This window comes from Sminthopsis crassicaudata, chromosome 2, assembly GCF_048593235.1.
Source record: "Sminthopsis crassicaudata isolate SCR6 chromosome 2, ASM4859323v1, whole genome shotgun sequence".
Taxonomy (NCBI): domain Eukaryota; kingdom Metazoa; phylum Chordata; class Mammalia; order Dasyuromorphia; family Dasyuridae; genus Sminthopsis; species Sminthopsis crassicaudata.
This window is the reverse complement of record NC_133618.1, coordinates 74,742,091-74,762,688: the sequence shown is the minus strand read 5'-3', so window position 1 is coordinate 74,762,688 and position 20,598 is coordinate 74,742,091. Positions and strand designations below refer to the sequence as shown.

At 34.3% G+C, this 20,598-nt stretch overlaps 1 protein-coding gene across 1 annotated transcript in view; it reads left to right on the top strand.

Annotated features, from left to right (window-relative positions):
- LOC141554572 (zinc finger protein 69 homolog) overlaps window positions 1-19,865 on the top strand; it is a 39,020-nt gene extending 19,155 nt beyond the window's left edge. The window contains exons 4-6 of the mRNA XM_074286586.1: window positions 5,858-5,984; window positions 9,102-9,191; window positions 18,649-19,865. Of these exons, the coding sequence (XP_074142687.1) occupies window positions 5,858-5,984; window positions 9,102-9,191; window positions 18,649-18,743 (312 nt within the window). The 3' untranslated portion in view covers window positions 18,744-19,865. The remainder of the gene's footprint in view (window positions 1-5,857; window positions 5,985-9,101; window positions 9,192-18,648) is intronic.
- Window positions 19,866-20,598: the final 733 nt, after the last annotated feature.

Sequence of the window (20,598 nt, the reverse complement as noted above, 5' to 3'; positions counted from 1 at the left end):
CTTCTACTTATTTTAAAATTGTTATTTTATATAACTTAATAAATGATTATTGATTGATTGATATGCACTGCTTTCCACATGTCACTATTTGTTTAGTTATTTTCCACATACTTTGTTTCCAATTCTTTGCTACCACATAAGAATGTTATGTATATTTTGGTATACATTTTGTTTTTGTTTTTAATTTTTTACATCTTTTACATGCTTTGGATCTCTTAAGATAAAGACATTTATGCTGCTTCTTTAGCATAATTCCAAGTTGCTTTTTGGAAGAAGTTGGACTAGTTCATAGTTCTACCAACAATGTATTAATGTATCTGTCTTTCCACAGTCCTTTGAAGCTATTTCTGTCTTTAGCCATCTTTGCTAATTTACCTAGGGTGAAGTGAAACTCAGAGTTGTTTTGATTTGCGAATTTATTGAGGTAAATAAACCAGTTATTTGAAGAGGTCAAGCATGAAAAAAAGGGGGAAAATTAGAAGGTTGTGTTAGAAGGGCTTGCAGAGTAAAACCATGCCTTTTTTTTTGTCAGGGTGGGTGGGTGAGAAGTGCTATTTTTATTCTGAAGAAAGGTAAGTAGCATTATTCATTAAAATTTTTCAGTTCTGAAAGTATGGACAAAACTTTAAACAGTGAAATTTAATGAGGGAAAATACACAAAATGATACTTATCCAAATCTCAATTGTACAAATATATAATGGATTTGAAAGGGGAGAGTATTAAATAACAAGTTCATTTTCCTAAGGACTTTTGAGTTTTGTCATTCACCCTTATGCTGCTTGCTAAAGACCACTGGGCCTTTATGTCTACTTTCTACCCAAAGTTGTGCTGTCTCCTATAATTAGGATGCAAGTATGCAATGTATTTTAGCACCACAAGTTAGATTTCCTGCTTTCTCAAGATCAGGTCCTTTTCTTTTCTTTTTCTTCCTGTTTTTATCAGTCTTCCTGACCTTGTTTGCATCCTATCATTTTTTAAAAATTGTCTAGCTTTATTTAAAAACAAAACAATAAAACCTTTCACTATCTTTGTCAGTCAAAGATCTTTATTTGAACTGTATTCTCTATTTTATTTCACTTCTAACTAGGTTAGGTTATTTATACAAAGGTATTCTTATTGAGAAGTCATTTATTTAAAATGTAGAACTTAAAGTAGAATGTAGAAATATATAATATGGACTTTTGTCCTAATAAATCCTACATAACTCACTCAGGAATTTTGTAGTTTTGTTAATTAAACACTGAGAAAAGTGTTTTGTAAATCATTAAACACTGTGCAGATATGAGTATTACTCTTTTCATGAAAACAATTATATTATTGTTATTTTAGCTATTTTTTTGGTACTTTTAATCTCAGCCCAATTTTTATCACTTTTATGCCATATGGTTGCATAATTTTTATGATTAGTATCCAAATAGTGAAAGGTAAAAGGAAACAAATCCCAGCTCATTTATTTTTATTTTTATTTTTAATTATAGCTTTTAATATACAAAACATATGCATGCATAATTTTTCAACACTGACCCTTGCAAAAACTTCTGTTTCAACTTTTCCCCTCCTTCCCTTCACCCTCTCCTCTGGATGGCAGGTCATCTAATACATGTTAAATATGTTAAAGTATATGTTAATACAATATATGTATACATATTTATATAGTTATCTTGTTGCACAGGAAAGATTGGATTTTGAAAGAAGATAAAAATAACCTGAGAAGAAAAAAAAATGCAAGCAAATAATAACAGAAAGAGTGGAAATGTTATGTTGTGGTCCATACTCATTTCCCAGTGTTCTTTCTCTGGGTGTAGCTGGTTCTGTTCAATACAGATCAATTGGAATTGATTTGGATCTTCTCATTGTTGAAGAGAGCCAAGTCCATAAGAATTGATCATGATATAATATTGTTGTTGAAGTGTATAATGATCTTCTGGTTCTGCTCATTTTATTTAGCATCAGCTCATGTATGGCTCTCCAAACCTCTCTGTATTCATCCTGCTGGTCATTTCTTATAGAACAGTAGTATTCCATAACATTCATATATGATAATTTATTCAGCCATTCTCCAATTGATGGGCATCCCTTCAATTTCTAGTCACTATAAAAAGGGCTGCCACAAACATTTTTGCACATATGGGTCCCCTTCCCTTCTTTAAGATCTCTTTGGGATATAAGCCCAGTAGTAAAACTTCTGGATCAAAGGGTATGCACAGTTTGATAACTTTTTGGGCATAGTTCCAAATTGCTCTCCAGAATGGTTGGATCCATTCGCAACTTCATCAACAATGTATCAGTGTCCCAGTTTTCCCACAGCCTCTCCGACATTCATCATTATCTTTTCCTATCATTTTAGCCAATCTGACAGATGTGTAGTGGTATCTCAGAGTTGTCTTAATTTGCATTTCTCTGATCAACAATGATTTGGAGCATCTTTTCATATGACTAGAAATAGTTTCAATTTCATTATCTGAGAATTGTCTGTTCATAACCTTTGACCATTTATCAATTGGAGAATGGCTTAATTTTTTATAAATTAGAGTCAATTCTCTATATATTTTGGAGATGAGGTCTTTATCAGAACCAATAACTGTATAAATGTTTTCCCAGTTTACTGCTTCCCTTCTAATCCTGTCCGCATTAGTTTTATTTGTACAAAAGCCTTTTAACTTAACATAATTGAAATTTTCTATTTTGTGATCAATAATGACCTCTAGTTCTTCTTTGTTCACAAATTCCTTTCTCTTCCACAGGTCTGAGAGGTAAAAAATCCTATGTTCTTCTAATTTTTTTATAATCTCATTCTTTATGCCTAGGTCATGAACCCATTTTGATCTTATCTTGATGTATGATGTTAAGTATGGATCAATGCCTAGTTTCTGCCGTACTAATTTCCAATTTCCCCAGCAATTTTTGTCAAATAATGATTCTTATCCCAAAGGTTGGGGTCTTTATCCCAGTTCATTAAAAAAAAAATTTCCAAATCTTTTTTAAGAAATAAATAACTATAGCTAACAATTAAAACTTTTTTTTCCCAATAAAATGACTTCATTTGACTAGACTCAGAAGTATTAAAACACTAGCTAAAATAATCTGTAGTCTGTAATAATTTAGGAGGCATCCTTACTCTCAAGTTCTATAATTCTTCTGGCTTGTGTTCTCACTATACCCAACCATCTTCTGATCTCTTTCATCTATGAAATATTCCTAATTATTGATGTTCAGGGAGGACTAGAAACTCTGGTATTAAGGTTTGCTAAGCTGTAATATCCAGGATCAGTATAGACAGCACAAGAATGGTCAAGAATAGAGTCCAAATTCTTTATTCTGGCCCAGTCTTGATCTTAGTACAGGAGGCATGAGAGCCACCATTAGGCTGGTCAAAGATAGAATGTCTATCTTCCAGTCCTTCTTAGCTCTTATATACTTTATTGTAATTACATCATTACAGCAAACTGATTATGTATGAACTTAGAGAACCATTATATGACCGTACCAAATACTAAGTTTATATGTAAGTATAGAACAATCATCTCATCAAATCCGCTGAGTTAATACCTTGTTTCAAGTATACTTCTCTAGAATTCTGGCCCTCTACTAAGGGCCTTCTTCAGGGTTGCTCATCCACCTTTGGTCTGCTCCTGTTATCCAATTCCCATTTGTGGCTTAAGAAGTGGTAGGATGTGCAGTAGTCCCATACTAGGAAAACCATCTTACTAGAGCCAACCTAAGTTGAGGGTTATCAAACAAGAATTAAACACATTGATGAATTGGGGGGATGTCTACCTCAAGCATGTGAAGATTTCTTCTTAAAATAATGGGTGAATGAGAAGAATTTATTCTAATGACCATGAAGATAACTGAAGCAGGTACTATGGAGTGCTTAGAATTTGGTCATCCACTAAATCTTAAGCTACAACCAGTCATTTTGACTTTTGTCTTGCTGCTGAACTTCAGTGATTCTGGAAGAGAGGGTGAGGCTGAACACTGTGTAGGTCTGTCTCACTTAAATCTAATTGCCAAACAACTCAGGGTATTACCCTGTGATAATCATTGGTTTTATTCATAAACAAAGGATAAACAGCTCCATTCTTCGTGCTTACCATATAATTTAGGACTTAATATTGTCTTGTTTTCTAAATTTGTCATGACTGTGTTTTCTAACTGGACAAAATTATATGCTTTGTAAGGATATAGACCATGTCTTATAATTCTTTGATATGTCCAACTTGATATGTAACACACAGACTAGAACAGTATTTTTTAATTGTCAGTTCTGGTTATATTTAACAATCCAAAAATCTTTTTACTACTAATAGTTCCTACTTCCTACTGAAAGATGTTTTATTAGGGTCTTCTGCTTTTACATCATGGGCATTTCTGGAAGTCCTGCATCTATCTCTTCCTTTATCCTCCATCAAACGTCCCTTGTAAAAAGGGAAAATAATTATACAAAACTAGCATATTTGAAGATGTGAACAATTTATTTTTATAGTAATATTCTTCCTCAGACCTGTATGAAGTGTGTGTGTGTGGGGGGAGGGTAGAGATATGTTTTATTATTTATTCCCCAGAACTATTACTATTGTTTCAGTTATTCATAGTTTGTTTTCCTTTTAATGAACTTTTCCTTTACATTATTGAAATCATTGCATATATTGTTCTTTTGGGTTGCTTATTTTGCTTTGCATTAATTCATACATATTTTCCTATGGTTCTCTGAATTTTTCATATTCATCATCTCTTCCTGTATAGTAATATTAGGTTATATTCATATGTTACATTTTATTTTCAACCATTTCCCAGTGTATACATATTGCTTCCAGGTTTTTCTACTACAAAACACTTTAAAATAAATATTTATCTTAGTCTAAATGTAATTATTTTAAAATATAAAGGCCAAAAAAAGTATTCACTTAATACTATTTATTGACTCACTTCATGCCTCCTTCCTAGCTTTGGCTCCCTTCCAAAATTCCTAATCCCTAAACTGCTGGAAGTCACTGTGCTATGGCTTCAGAGGGCAGAACAATATTTGATAGATGGTTTTTATATTATATTGTTTCCCAATATAGACTAAGTTGTCCAAAATACTGCCAGATATGGAATGCAATAAAGGTTTTATTTGGCTTGAAATATTAAGCATTATAAATAGTATCAATTCCTATAATCTTGCCAATTTACTCTTCCACATTCAAGATTCTGATTTGTCTTCCAAAATGAAAAATTAGTAGTGGTCCTGGAGAACACATAATGAAACATGCTTCCCCCTCCTCACTGCATAAAATTTGAGGGAGAAGGATCATTAGGGAAACATTTTATTTGCATTTTCAGATTTAGTGTTTTTGCTTAATTGAATTTATTACAAGCAGAATTTTAATAGGGGAGGGGTGGTGTGTGTTTAGAGGTGATGGATTTTAGAGGAGCTCCTTAGGACTTCTTTTCTTCCTCCCTCTCTTCCTCCCTCCCTCCTTCCTCCCTCCCTTCCTCCCTTCCTCCCTTCCTTCCTTCCTTCCTTCCTTCCTTCCTTCCTTCCTTCCTTCCTTCCTTCCTTCCTTCCTTCCTTCCTTCTTTCCTTCCTTCCTTCCTTCCTTCTTTCCTTCCTTCCTTCCTTCCTACCTTCCTCCCTCCCTCCCTTCTTCCCTCCCTCCTTCCTTCCCCTCCTTCCCTCCTTCCTTCCTTCCTTCCTTCCTTCCTTCCTTCCTTCCTTCCTTCCTTCCTTCCTTCCTTCCTTCCTTCCTTCCTTCCTTCCTTCCTTCCTTCCTTCCTTCCTTCCTTCCTTCCTTCCTTCCTTCCTTTCCATTGTAAGAGGTAATTTTGTAAAAATAAGTACCCAAAATTAAAAAAAAATGCTTTGTGCTTCAGGAATCACTGGCATTCAAGGATGCATCTGTGAACTTCACACAGCATAAATGGGGGCATTTGGGTTCTGCTGAGAAAGGTCTGTATAGAGATGTGATTCTGGAGAACTACAGGAACCTGGCTTCATTGGGTAAGGATATTTCCCTTAATTTTTAAAGCATTTTGATTCCTTTTGTTATGCCCTGAATAAAATTTTAGCCATCCCTCCCCCCTTCCTTGCCATTAGGACTGGGAGAAATGAGTCAGTAAAAAAGCTCTGACCACTTTACATACCATTATGTCATAAATTCCAGGAGTATTATCTCAATCCTTGCTGTGATAATTTCCCCTCCTTTTGAGTATTGCCCCTCACCTTGCTGTCTTCTGCCCTTGACCTTCTTATTTTTAACCCCTATCCTGTCAGGATTAAATTATGATCCTTTCCTGGAATTATGGCTTGTCTGCTCACCCAGTGTGTCCTTGTTCCCCCCTTATCTGCCTTTGTTTCTCCTATAAGATTGTATACTCAGGTTATGTACTCTGTTTGCAAACTCTAGTTAGCTAAAACCTTATATAAGTTCCCTGCTTCAGTTCATATGAGATAACTTAAAACTGTTCTATGTGAGAATTACTCAAAGGACCTGGGAATACCTATGTTGGAACACAAAGGTTTGGGAGTGGGAGAAAGGGTGCAAAATGAGAATTGTCTTTAGCAAACTATAGTTCTTTGAGTTTTACTTTGATTCTTAGGAAAATTCTAGAATAGATCATTAAATAAATGATTATTGGAAATAAAGAAAAGGAAGCAATAAGCATAAGGAAACAAATGAAGCATGACTTCATTGAAAATAGGCCATGCCATATGGCCATGATTTCCTTTTTTAACAAGTTTATTAAACTGGGAGATCAGTAAAATGTAAGTATACTTTACCTAGATTTTAGCAAATAATTTGATAAATTGTGACATTTTTTTCTTCTGGAAAGGGGAAAAATATAGATTAGATAGTACAATTAAATAGATTCATGTTGTATAAATTCAAAGAGTATTTGTTAATTATTGGGTCAGTATTTGGAGACCTCCAGTGGAGTGTTCAGGGATATTTATTTGTTTTGTTACTGTTAAATTTTTTTATTATGACTTAGATATAGATACAGATATTATAAACATTGATTTGCAGAAGATTGTGAAGCTGAAATAGGTAATACAGTGGATGAAATATTCAAGAGCCAAAATATTTTGATCTGCATTGGGTTGAACCTAATATGTAGAAGTAAAGATAAAATGCTACTTGGGATTAAAATCAATTTTACAAATATAGCATGGGGGGCATGTATAGACAACAGTTTATTTGAAAGAAGATATACAAGCTTAATATAAGTTATCAATATATTGTGATTGTGAACAAAGGTAAATCAATCTTTAATAATATTAAAAAAGACACAACCTACAGGAATTAGGGAGGGAAGTAAAAATCCCTGTATTATATATTAATCAGACCAAATTACAGTACTGTATTAGTCCTGGTCATTAGAATTAAAGAAAGACATCAAAAGTCTGGAGAACATCCATAAGAAAGCAACCAGGATGTACACCAAAAGTCCTTAAATCAATGTTATATTAGAATTGGATGAAGGAACTGTCAGTATTTAGCCTAGGAAAGAGAAAGCCCAGGGAAGATATGCTAGCTATGATCAAGCATTTGAAGAGATGTTATATGAAAGAGAGATTAGACTTTGTCTGTTAAGGCAATTGCATTGTGTCAGGGACAGCGTGACGGAGATATACATTATATATATATATATATACACACACACATATATATACGCATATATATATATATATATATATATATATATATATATATATATATATATATACACACACACATATATATATACGTATATATATATATATGTATATATATATATATGTTTTTAAAAAGCTTCCATTCTACATCCATTATGCATCCAAAGATGCATAATATGTTATTTGTGGAAGGAGTGAGCTAGTTGCTAGAGACTGAGCTGGGATTTGGTAGAAGAGGAATCAGCAAAGTCTCAATCTCAATCCTTCCTTCTGTATTTGAGGATGGGACTGTGGGATGGAATGGAGATTTTGGACTCAGATAGGGGTGGATGTCTCCCTAAGTCAATAAGGCCCAAGTTTTAATCCTGCTCCAGAAACAACTAGCTGTGTGTCCTTAGGCAAATAACTTTATTATTATTAACAAACATTTTTTAATGACTTATCATGTGCCAGTCACTATGTTATTCTATAGGGATACAAGAAAGGCAGAACTATGGTACCTGCTGTAATTGGAGCTTACATTTTAATTGGAGAGACAATATGCAAATGACTAGTGATATATAAGATATATACAATGTAAATGGAGGGGTTACATGGGAAAATCTCTTGCAGAAGGTAAAATTCGAAGTTAGTCTTGTAGGAAGTCATTATCTGCTGTAGTTTTCTCATCTATATAATGTAGATATGATAACAGAGCCTTCACAAATTTGATTATGAAGATGAACTGTGACAATTTATAAAGTTTGTAAACCTTAACTAGCTATAAAATGCTATGTAAAATTAAATTTTCTAACAATTAGAGTAATTTGAAAGTGAGTTACCCAAAAGGCTAATGGGAATCCCACTTCTACTTTGAAAGTCTTTAGAATTTGGATTAATTCTTGTCAGGTAGGCTATACTGAAGATTTCTTTTGGGTATGAATTGGACTAGATAGTCACTAAGGTCTATTCCAATTCTAAATGTGTTACAATAGTATGCACAATTCTGGTACTGCAATAATCACAACAACTGGCATACATAAGCATTTTAAGGTTTTCAAAGTGCTCTACAATATGTTATCTCATTTGATCTTTACAATCAACCTTAAAGTTGAGTGTTTCTTTTATCCTCATTTTACAAAAGAAGAAACAAAGGCACTGATATGCCCAGGATCTTGACTCTCAGTTCAACACTCTCCTATCACACACCTCTGACACTAGTATGAAATAGACAATTGAAAGAATTAGAGAAACCTGTCAGGGGAAATATGGGTTTCACAAAATATGAAAAAATGGATGATATCATAGAGGAAATATTATATAACATAAGGATGCTTGTTCAAAAGAGTACAGCGGAGATGTGGGTTTGTAGAGTGCTCCCATGGTTAGAGGTTCTTAAAAGCAATAAGATGGAATGATTTCTGATATGATTCTTTGTTTTCCAGAACCACACTCAAATTCTTCCTTTTTACCTATAAACAGGACATCCAGTTTCCAAACCTGATGTGATTTCTCAGTTGGAGCGTGGGAAAGACCCCTGGAGCAAGAAAAAAATTCCAAAAGGCCACCGAGGTGAGTGTGAGAATCCAGCATTTGGAAATCTCTGTAGCCCTCATGAAGAATGGAATTTTGGAATAGTGATTGGGTAAGTCTTCTTAATGCTCCCATAATTGTGGATAGAATTGAGGCCATTTGCCTTGAACTGCCTTACATACCTGAAATTCACCTAAACATTTCATAGATTCTTGGAGTTAGAAATGACCTTTGAGGTTATCTGGTTTTATCTCATACGTAGTGCAGTAGTCCCCACTACACCATATCTGAGAAAGAGCCCTTGACTTCTGATAGAGCATACTATATTTTTGATCAGTTGTAGTAATTTTTAAATTCTTCCTTATTTTGAATCTAATTTCCTGCATTTATATACACTAGATATTTTACTTTACTATAGCTACAGGATAGTTCCACTCAGATATCCCACCATTAAGTACTTTTTTCCCTGTGTTTTGTTTTTTTGGTGTATTTTGTGAGACTTTGTAATATACCCCTCTTCTAAAATATGAAGGAGGTAATCAGATGTAGTGGGAGTCACACAGTCAAAAGGAATGATCCTATCTCTTGTTTATAGCATTCCTCTCTCTTAAGATCAGTATGTTCTCCTCCGGGAGTTAAGTTTCTCTTCCTTATCTCCCCACCTTAATTTCAGACTATAGGCAGAGGTATCAAATACTTTCTCTCCTAGGAATCACCTATTTCTCAAAAAAGGTGTGCTCTTGGGATGTCTACTAAAGACCCAATAAAAGATTTCAGTCCCTCTCCCTCTCACTCCCCCCTGGATGAGCTACAGCATTATCTTTTCCAATTCAGGTCTAAATTAGCTTTCTTGTCCCAGTCCCTACTGAAATTCTCCTCTGTACTTTCTCTATTCTTTCAAGTCTCCTAAATCTTGTTAAGAGGCTGCAGAAATTGCTGTCTCTTTTCTGGTCACATGAAAGTTGGGAGGATGGACATCTCCAGCTCTTGCTTTCCCTCTTTTCACTGGAGCAACTTCCCACTGTTGGAGGTGGCTAGGTGGGTCAGTAGACAGAATTCTTGGTCTGGAGTCAGGAAGACTGAATTCAAATCTGGTCTCAGACTCTGAACAAAGTATTTAACCTCTGTTTTTCTTAATCCACTGGAAATGGAAATGGCAAACTTCTCCAATATCTTTGCCAAGAAAACCTCGTGAACAATATAATCCAGTCATTCATGACTAAATAACAACTTCCCATTGGGTTTTTGTTCCCACAGCAGGTATTAATATATTTATAGAAAAGCATGAAATTTATTCCACAGAATATTCATCTTCATCTTCTCACTGTCTCATCAGTAACCTACAATACCTGCTGTATCTAGGATAAAACATTTCCTTCTAATTCCTCAATTGCCCTCTTTTCATTTAGTTTCCACTCCGTTTAAATGTCATGTTTGGTCCTCTATGTGCAGTAGTCTAGTATAGTAGAAAGATCCCAGGATTTAGCACCAAAAGATCTGAGTTTAAGTCTTTGCTTTGCCACTTAGAAATTGTGTGACCTTGCAAACCTCTGTTTCTTTTTCTGTAGAATAGGATAGAAATTTTTACCACCTACCTTATATGGTGATTTTGAAGGAAAAACTTTGTAAATCTATATGTATACATCAACAAGGGAAAAATGTTACCAAATCAGGGATAGATAGTCGCAATGAGTTTATGGTGGCCAGTGACAGTAGAGAGCTGAGTAATCAAAAACAACAAATTTAGTTGAAAGCTTTCTCCCATCTTTTTATTCTGATTTTAAATATCAAGATGATATAAATAATGGACCCAATAATGGACCCACAAAGAAACAGGCTTTAGTAGAGAACAGGTTTCTTTACTCATAAGGAATAGAGATGTCAAATATCAGGCAACTATAGTGGTTGAATTGAGAGTCAAGCTTTCCCACCCCCTTTTCGTTGTGGATATAGTGCTTCTTCCTTTTCAATGACATGTGTGAGGTAAAAATGTTTTAGTCCAAGTCTGCCCATGTCATGCACATCAGAAACATCACAGTGGAAAATAACTCCACAAAAGTATTATGGGATGGGAGAGAGTCCTTCTGAACCAGTTTTTAGTTAAAATACTCTACATCACTGGTTCTCAGAGTATGATCCGAGGATCACTAAGAATCCTTAAGATCTCTTTGGGAGGGCACAAGATCAAAACTATTCTCATAATAATATTAATATGTTTTGTTATAATACAGAAAATATTAATAGATATAACCAACATAAACAAAACCTTTTTGGTGGATCCTCAATGATTTTTAAAAGTATAAAAAATTCCTGAAACCAAAAAAAAAAAAAAAAATTGAGAATTATTGATTAAAGAAGTCACTAATTTATCACTAGTGATTCTTTTTGTGGTACCTGAAGATAAAACTGCATTTCCCAAGTGTTAGTGAGAAGTGTGGTAGTTTGTGCTAGAACTCTCAACGTGAACTTTTTTTAAGGTAAAAATTTCATTTAATATTCAATTGAACAATTTGAACTAAACAACTTACCTGAATAAAATTGAACAAATGAAGTTTATACTATAAATACATAGTGTGAATTTCCTTGTAGTAGCAAAAACTAGGTGTTAAAGTTAAAACTGTTTATTTTCTGCCTTATTTAAAAAAGAATTTATGGTTCCTTGAACTGCTATCTTTTTAATGGTAACTGCTTCACATTCTACATTTGTGTTTTCCAAGACAGGTTATGCCTTTAAAATTCCTGAACCATCTCTTACTATCATTGAATTTTTCATCCTTTGCTCTATCTTTGTGTTGTCTTTTCATAATGTCAAAATGTCTCCAAGCTATAGTTTGAATGATGATTAAACTCAAAGATCACAGCCTTGATTTTTGTCCTGAATTTAAAAAATATATAAATTTTCATCTCACAATCCTGCATGTTATCTCTTAATAAACAGTAAATTATAATTCTCTTCCTTCCTTCTTTGACCTGACCAATTGTTTGTAATGACTGAATATTCCATAATTCAAAAAAGTCACCCATTTATTTATTTCAATGCTTTTGCTCAAAACAAAAGTAAAACTTCTCTGTTAGGATTTTCTCATTTATAGTTTATCAGCCACCTGAGAAATTAATCATTTTATATTGCTGTCTTTCCCTCAATCATTCTTATGCATTTTGTGTTTTGTTCAAAAGACACTAATACTAAGTTATGTCATGGTCTACAGTCTTCTCCCCATTCTCGTTGTCTTCTTTTGAATATGCTATAGTTTGTCAGTGTTCTTCCTAATATGTGGTTCCCAGAAATCTACTTAACATTCCTGATGTGGTATGACCAGGTAGAGTACTGTGAAACCCTCTCACTTTTTTGGATATGCTCTCTCTCTTAATGAAGACTAAAATAGTAATAGGATTATTATTTTTTGGGTGGGAGGGAGGAATCAGATATGGTAGGGGTAGATATTTATGTCACTTCTGGCTCTATACAACTTATAATCTACTGACATCCTCCAGCTATGTTTTCTCTATATTATTTATCTTTGTATATTAGAGGCTTAAAGAATTAACTGGAATCCCAAATCACCTTCAGGTTTTTGAGGGAATGTTTCTACCTCTAAATTACAGATCCCAGAGTGCCAGTCAGTTTTCAAACCCCTATTACATTTATCTAGTGCTCTTTCCATTGCCTCATCATAGTCCATCTTTAAAGGGAGTTTATTGAATCCAGCAAAACAGCAGTGGTAGAATCAGTGTAGCAGAGTGGAGAGAGTACTGAGCTTATAGTGAGGAGGGCATCAGTTTTCATCCTGCCTCTGACAGTAGCATTTGATATATTAGATTTAAGTGAGAAAATCCATACCTTCTTTGAGTATTAGCCAAATCCCTGAGATTTATTTACAAAATCTTAGGCATTTATGAACTAATAGCAGTGAACAAAAGGTCCTATATAAAGATGATTCCAGCCTATATTTCTTCATTTTATCCATAGGGATACTGAGAGACACTTTTGTTGAAATCCAGGTAATCTATATCTACCTTTAATACAAATAGGTTTTTAATACTGTCAAAAAATGAAATAAAGGTATTGGGATACCTCCTCCCCAATAATAGAATTTGAAAGAAAACTAGAATTTTCTCAAACCACAATCAAATGGATAGTAATCATAATGAAAAATTAGAGGAAAAAAGAAATTATCCAACATTTAGGTTAACAACATTTATTGATCATTGCTGCCACAAATACAGTGAAAACTTATTTTATAATCTTTGAACATAAATAGCAGATGAAGCATTAAACAGAGTGACATACTACCAAGATATTCATCAGAGTTGGATAATTTGTACAGCAGCCCAAGTCTAAATGGAAGAAGTATTCTCTGTACTGAAATTCCCCAGATGTTCATGTTAGCAGATGCCATTGTAATAGTTATATCACTACTACATGGTCTTTTCGTTGAAATTTACATCCTTTCAAAAGATTGGCGGAGTATCCACACCCCCAATATAGAATGCATATCATTCAAATTATAGCATAGAAATTACAACTTGGACAGGTATTGGATTAGTCTTTTGGTACATATACCTTGGATGGGTACTGCAGATGAATAGTAAACTAGGGCTAGAATTGGAAGATCCGATTCGGTTGTTTTGGGGAACTTACACAGTTTTTAGTAAAATTTCTTGCAACAAAAGCCTACCTTTTCTTTTCTTTTTTTTTTTTTTTTTATTTGGAATTTTTTTTCACAGTATATATGCATGAGTAATTTTTTAAAATAATATTATCCCTTGTATTCATTTTTTCAAATTATCCCCCCCTCCCTCCACTCCCTCCCCCCGATGACAGGCAATCCCATACATTTTACATGTGTTACAGTAAAACCTAGATACAATATATGTGTGTAAATACCATTTTCTTGTTGCACATTAAGTATTAGATTCCGAAGGTATAAGTAACCTGGGTAGATAGAGAGTAGTGCTAACAATTTACATTCACTTCCCAGTGTTCCTTCTCTGGGTGTAGTTATTTCTATCCATCATTGATCAACTGGAAGTGAGTTGGATCTTCTTTATGTTGAAGATATCCACTTCCATCATAATATATCTTCATATAGCATTGAAGTGTACAGCAATCTTCTGGTTCTGCTCATTTCACTCAGCATCAGTTGATGTAAGTCTCTCCAAGCCTCTCTGTATTCCTCCTGCTGGTCATTTCTTACAGAGCAATAATATTCCATAACCTTCATATACCATAATTTACCCAACCATTCTCCAATTGATGGGCATCCATTCATCTTCCAGTTTCTAGCTACAACAAAAAGAGCTGCCATAAACATTTTGGCACATACAAGTCCCTTTCCCTTGTTTAGTATTTCTTTGGGATATAAGCCCAGTAGTAGTACAAAAGCCTACCTTTTCAAAGACAGTATTGTTCCAGTAATTTCATATGGCTGATTTGAAAGACAACAAGACCTGGATAGAAATTCCACTTTTGATACTTATTATCTATATAGCATTGGGTAAGTCATTGGGTAATTCCCTAAGGCTTATTTACTGTAGCCTGAGTAGGTAGAGGGAGAATTCTAGATAGATACAAATAGGATAGATACAAAAGGAGTATAATGTACTGTACCATATTGCTAACAAGGATTGTAAGAGCCATCCTCAAGAAAATATGTGATGAGAATAAAAGCAATGAATAATAGCTATATAAATTAAGTATTATCTGGTTGCCAACACAATGTTAAAAAGACATGCTTAATGATTAAATGTTTAATTTAAATAAACATAAAGTTATTTTAATGTTTAAATTAATTTAAATAAATATAATGTTCAATGTTTAAAAGATTGTTGTAGGAGTGACATCCTCTTCATGAAGGTTGGACTGGTTTTACTTTAAAGGGGGAAAAGAGGCTGCTATCCTATTGTATTCATTGGCCCACAGAACTAAGGTATGAATCAATGATATGGTTTCCAGGTCATTTGATACATTAAAAAGTCTATGAAGAGTAGGTGCTTCTCAGGTTTATCTGAATTCTAATTGACCTGTGAGTCAATATTATATCTTTCTGACCAGCATATACCAGAATGTCAGAGTTAGAAAATGGAGATGGGTAATGTCTTTATGAATCAATTATGGTATCTTTTCAAATCTTTTCTTTTAAGTCAACTTCTTGTTGAATTACATAGGGTCCTGAGCCTGAATTACTATACTGATATGAATTAGGCATGTATCACTATAAAACTATAGAGTGTATCAGGCATATCCTGGACTAAAGTTTTGTGAAAGAACTCAAAATAGAAATGAACAGAAAGCTGTGTATTTTGTAACAATGGATAGAGGCTCATAATAAAAAAATCAAGGATTCTTTGAAACATGTATTTACATTTATATATTTATTTAGTATACATTTATAAAGGAAAAGTATATATTCCTTATTTTTCACTGCACTCTCCAAAGTTTTATTTTCTAAATACAATTTACTCTGAAGCCAGTGAATTTATGATCTTATCCATTTGCATATTCATTCTATATGTCAAGTATATAACTCACATCTCATTCTCTGTGATTCTGGTCTTTATCATTTCATGAATGTTCCATATAAGGCCCATGATTCATGCTAGAGTTTTTCCTCTAGAAATTTTTACATTGTTTTTAGATACCAGTACTGCATTTAAAATGCTCTATTATCTCTTATTCCTGCTATATGACTAACCCACCTCCTTTTTCCTGTCTTATATTTGTTAGATGATTTGCTGATTGCCTTAAACAATTTGTGGCACATATTTCATTTCTGTTGATATGACCACATATATGATTTAGATGTTCTCCTTTCTTCTCCTTCCCTCCTGTCTGCCCCAGAATTCATTGCTACAGTCAATTTACTGGTGATAATCCTCTTTCTAGTTATGTAGATTCTGACAGCATATTACTAGCAGTTACCTTTGTGTATATGATGGTAGTTTGCCCAGCATACTTCATTGCCCTTTGGGTCGCCCAAAATTTTGATTCTTCAAAGAGTGTTCTAATTTTTATAAACATAAACACCACTGGAAGAACATTGATTTTTACATTTTTGTGTTAAGGAGTGGTTTCAGATTATTGAAAATTGCAACAAACATCCCCAGGTATTACTTTCTTTTTTCTATCTATTTGACTGTAGACCAGAGTCAGTATTCACATGCAGTATTTATTCTAAGATTTACTCTTTGAAAGATCACAGATCTCATTGAAGAGCTCTTGTAGTGCTCTTGATCAGGAGGATATTATCTTCCAATGTGTATCTGGAGGATCTTACCATTTTTTGTAATATATTAATCTTTTCTGGTTCCTTTTCTCTTAAAGAAGTAATTCACAATATATAAACATGACTTTCTAAGTAATTTATATTTTTGCCTTTTTATTTATTAAACTCTATATTTTCTGATATCTTATTTGCTTCCTTCCCCTATGCCCATCTTCTCATGTATTAGTTATTAAGCACTCAAAATATGTTATGATTTATTTATGTTTGGAAGATCTTTTTATGTTCTTCATAGAATTTATTTACCTCCAGGAAGAGGGGGATGTTCTTTAGCTCATATTTGTCCAGCATGTTAGTTTACAAATAATTCTATAAATGTTCCTTCAGTTTATTTTCTCTATAGCCATGTGAAATAGGTAATGTAAGTATTATATTTCGCAAATAAGAATATTAGAGATGGAGGAGTTATTAAATGATGATTCTTGGCACCAGCAAACTTATGAAATTTATCCAAGTCCTCACTGTATTAGGTTTTTCAAGGCCTAGGGTGTAGACAAATTGGCTGTATTGAATCTCCCCAGGATTCAGGCTTTCTCACTTTTCCTTGTCAGGCAATTAGGTGGCATTCCTGATGTCATGAAGATCCAAGTTCAAGTCCTGTCTCAGATATTCACTAGTAGTATGTCCCTAGGCAAGACACTTAACCTCTTTGTACCTCAGTTCTTCATCTGTAAAATGAAAAGGTTATTCAATGATCTCCAAAAAAAGTTTCTTCCTGTTCTAAATTTATGATCCTTCCTTGCTTCTATTCACAGTAACTATGGACAATTTTGTAGGTGAACATTTTTGATTTTGACTATATGACTTCACTTTTAACTAGATTTTACTCATCTAATCTCAAAGATCACCTATATAGCCTAGAACTTGGGATTTGGACTACTCTGCTTTCTTTGAGTCTATATTTTAAATTTCTCTTTCTGGGTTTGAGTTATAAAGGGATAGGAGTACGTGTGCATGATGGATGCTGGTCTAGACCCCCTTCTCTTTAAGTCCAAACTTGCCACTTTTGGGTATAGGTAGAGATGCTATAAATTCATTTTCTCATTGCTAAAGCCTTACACTGAAATATATATATTTCATTGCCAACTGAAATAAGCAATTCTTCCTCCCTACTTCAGAGTGGGAATGTGTTAGTAACAACAAGGAATCCAGGAGAGTTGAGTTGGGGGGATGATAAAATAGCTGTTGTCAACAGCGTTGATAAGCCCCCAATTTCTCATGTTGAGATTGTACAAGGCCCATGCCTAAAAGCTTATACAAGTAGGACTTGCTGGATAGTGGTCCTATTAATTACACTGCTGCTTAAAGGGCTAGTTATCTTTGAAGGAAGTAAAGTGAGAGGGGATTGTTATGTAATAATTATTGTGTTATGCAAGTCTCTTGGGGAGACTAATATGTTGAGCAGATCTGTGAACTGTGTGAAGTCTTACACACAGAGTATCCTGATGGGTTTTGCAATGGTGCTTTGTGTTACAGTAAACAACATCTGTACCTTGGCAATACTTTAGCTTTTCTCTCTTTTCTCACATATGGATGAATTCTTGCATCCTCTGAAACTGATTTTCTCAAATTTAAGATGGAGAATTTCTGACAAAATGCTAATTCCTCTCTCTCCCCACTATTACAGATATTGGCTCTGTTGATAGCCCAGGTTTCCACATTTCCAGGCTTAAGATATAGTAGGCATGTTTTTGGGGGGAGAGGAAGAAGCAGTGATTTGTCTGGGCCTCCATTTAGATTCCATCTCTTGAAAGACATGAAATGAAACACTCTGCCTACCTGCAAAATCAAAATCCTTCCCCCAGTTTCTTCTCTCCTATCCATATAATCACTTTGACTTTATTGTGGTCTACCAAGATCAATACTAATGGATATAGATTAAGGGGAGCCTAGATGAAAGTAAATTTTCTTAAACAAAAAATCTGAGCAGATGCATTCAAACCCATTCCAGTGAAAAGCTGATTTGGGATTGGCTTTATAAAAAGAGTCTTGAAACTTGGTGAAATTTGTTTGTTTCATGCAAACCACTGAATATTTAGCGTGCTGTTTCTTCCAGATTGGACATAATAATTAAAAAAAAGATCTTAAGCAATTGCTATTGGTGGAACTCAGGAGATTCCGCCTTTCTGCCTCTTTTCCCCTCACAACCCATTTCCCAGTTCTTTACTATCTTTTTCAGTCCTGTTGTTAACCCCAAACTTTCTTATCCACAGGTACTTCCCTGGCTAAGCACCAGCTTGTTTTGCCAAGAGTTTTCTGCCTGATAGTATGCTGCTTCTCACGAGTTGCCAAGCCTCAACTAATTTGAACATTCTGTTCATCTCCAGTTCTACCGATCTTTCTGACTGGAGAATCTCTTTTAAAAGTGTCAGGACCATACTACTTTTGGTAAATTTGGCTAATGCCTCTGGTTAGGTTTTTCATCCTGCCATTCATTATCGCCATAGATTCACAATAGATTATATAGGATCTACTTCCCTTATCTAAACTGATGTGTATGTGGGGGAATGGGAAAGAAGGCTTTTGGTGAAAATTCCAGCTCACACTTCCTGTAGTAGCCAATATTGGCTTATAAACTTCTCTTTAGGCCTTATTTCTGGGCAATTCTTTATTCAACTCTCTCACAGTGGTACAGACCTCTAACTTCCCCTTTTGGAATGGGGGAAAAGCCCTTCAGGGTAATTATAATGCAAATTTTACTCAGTGCCTACAGCAACATCTGAGAAGATGTCATTGGTAAAGAGCAATCCCAACAAACCAAAATGCACTCCCTATCTCCCCAGATCAATTTGTGGTTGTGGCACTAGACTTCTATTTGGTTTCCCATCTCAAGTTTTTCCCTACTCTAATCCATCCTTCAGACAATCATCAAAGTGATTTTGCTAAAGTAGATCTGACAATATTCCTCTCTCCACCACATTCCTCTTCCCCCATTCAAGAAACCCCAATGGCTCCCTGTTCATTCTGGGATCAAATAAAAATTTCATTAGTTGCCATTTAAAGATGTTCAGAACTTATCCCCAAGCTACTTTTCTAAGCTTTTATATGTATGTTTCTGTCCTTCCTGCATTGTACAATCTAACCAAATTGGCCTTCTTGCTCTTCTTCATCCTTATAAAAAAATCCCAAATATCCAAATATGAAGGATATTACAAGGAATTAAACATGCATTAACAAGAACCATGAAAAAAGAGCATTTATAGAAGAAACTTTCTGCTGAGTTGAATTCATAGACAATTCACTTCTGCTTAATGTTTTTTCATTGTGTATGATGATTGTTTTCATGTGGAAAACATGACTCCTAAAGGAGCTATTACTTACAATATTATAAGCTATTGTTGATTGTAATTTGTATTTGTGTATATGTTTTGTAATGTGTGTACAGTGAGCATGTATGTAATTTACAAATAAATTCATATATGTGCATAAATAGAGGTGTGTTCTCAACTTTTTTTTTCTTTTTACTGATAGGTTATATAATCAAGATGTCTGGAAACTACCCTCAACCCCCAAGATCCCATTATCTTTTTTTTTTTTTTTTTTTGGTGCTGCATTACATTGCTAATATACCAAAGTCAATTATATCTCAATATTCCACCCTGCTATGATTGTGGCCTGAACCCCACAAAAATACCTGTCACCTCCAAATCTGGATGTCTTGGTTGTAAAACTTAATCTCTTTTTCACCTCTATTTTCATCACTAAACTCCCCAGATCATAAAGCTCTTTTCCTAGGGTCTCTGTTTATAAGGCACACAAAAATAATATAATCAATTAATCAACAGTCATTTGATTAAAAAATTTTCCTACTTTGTAATTTTTAGGTCATCAAAAAAGTCTCTCACATCTTCCATTGCCAGAGGGTGACTTTGCTTAGCACGTTAAAGTTCACAAGCAGTAGGACATGAAGCATCTATCTATTCAGGACAAGGACAATTGAAAGGCCTTTCACCACATCCAAGGGCCAAGCAGGAAAGTGTAAAATGAGGTGAGACACTGTACTCACACAGAGTCAATCCAATAGAACAATATGACAGAAGAAATATAGCATGAAAAAGCATGATGATTTGCTTCATTCAAAGAAGCAGCCCCAGAAAGCATCATTTCATGATAACATGTATTGTTTATACTTCCAGGTTAGCTGAAGGCACCCTAACTGTTGG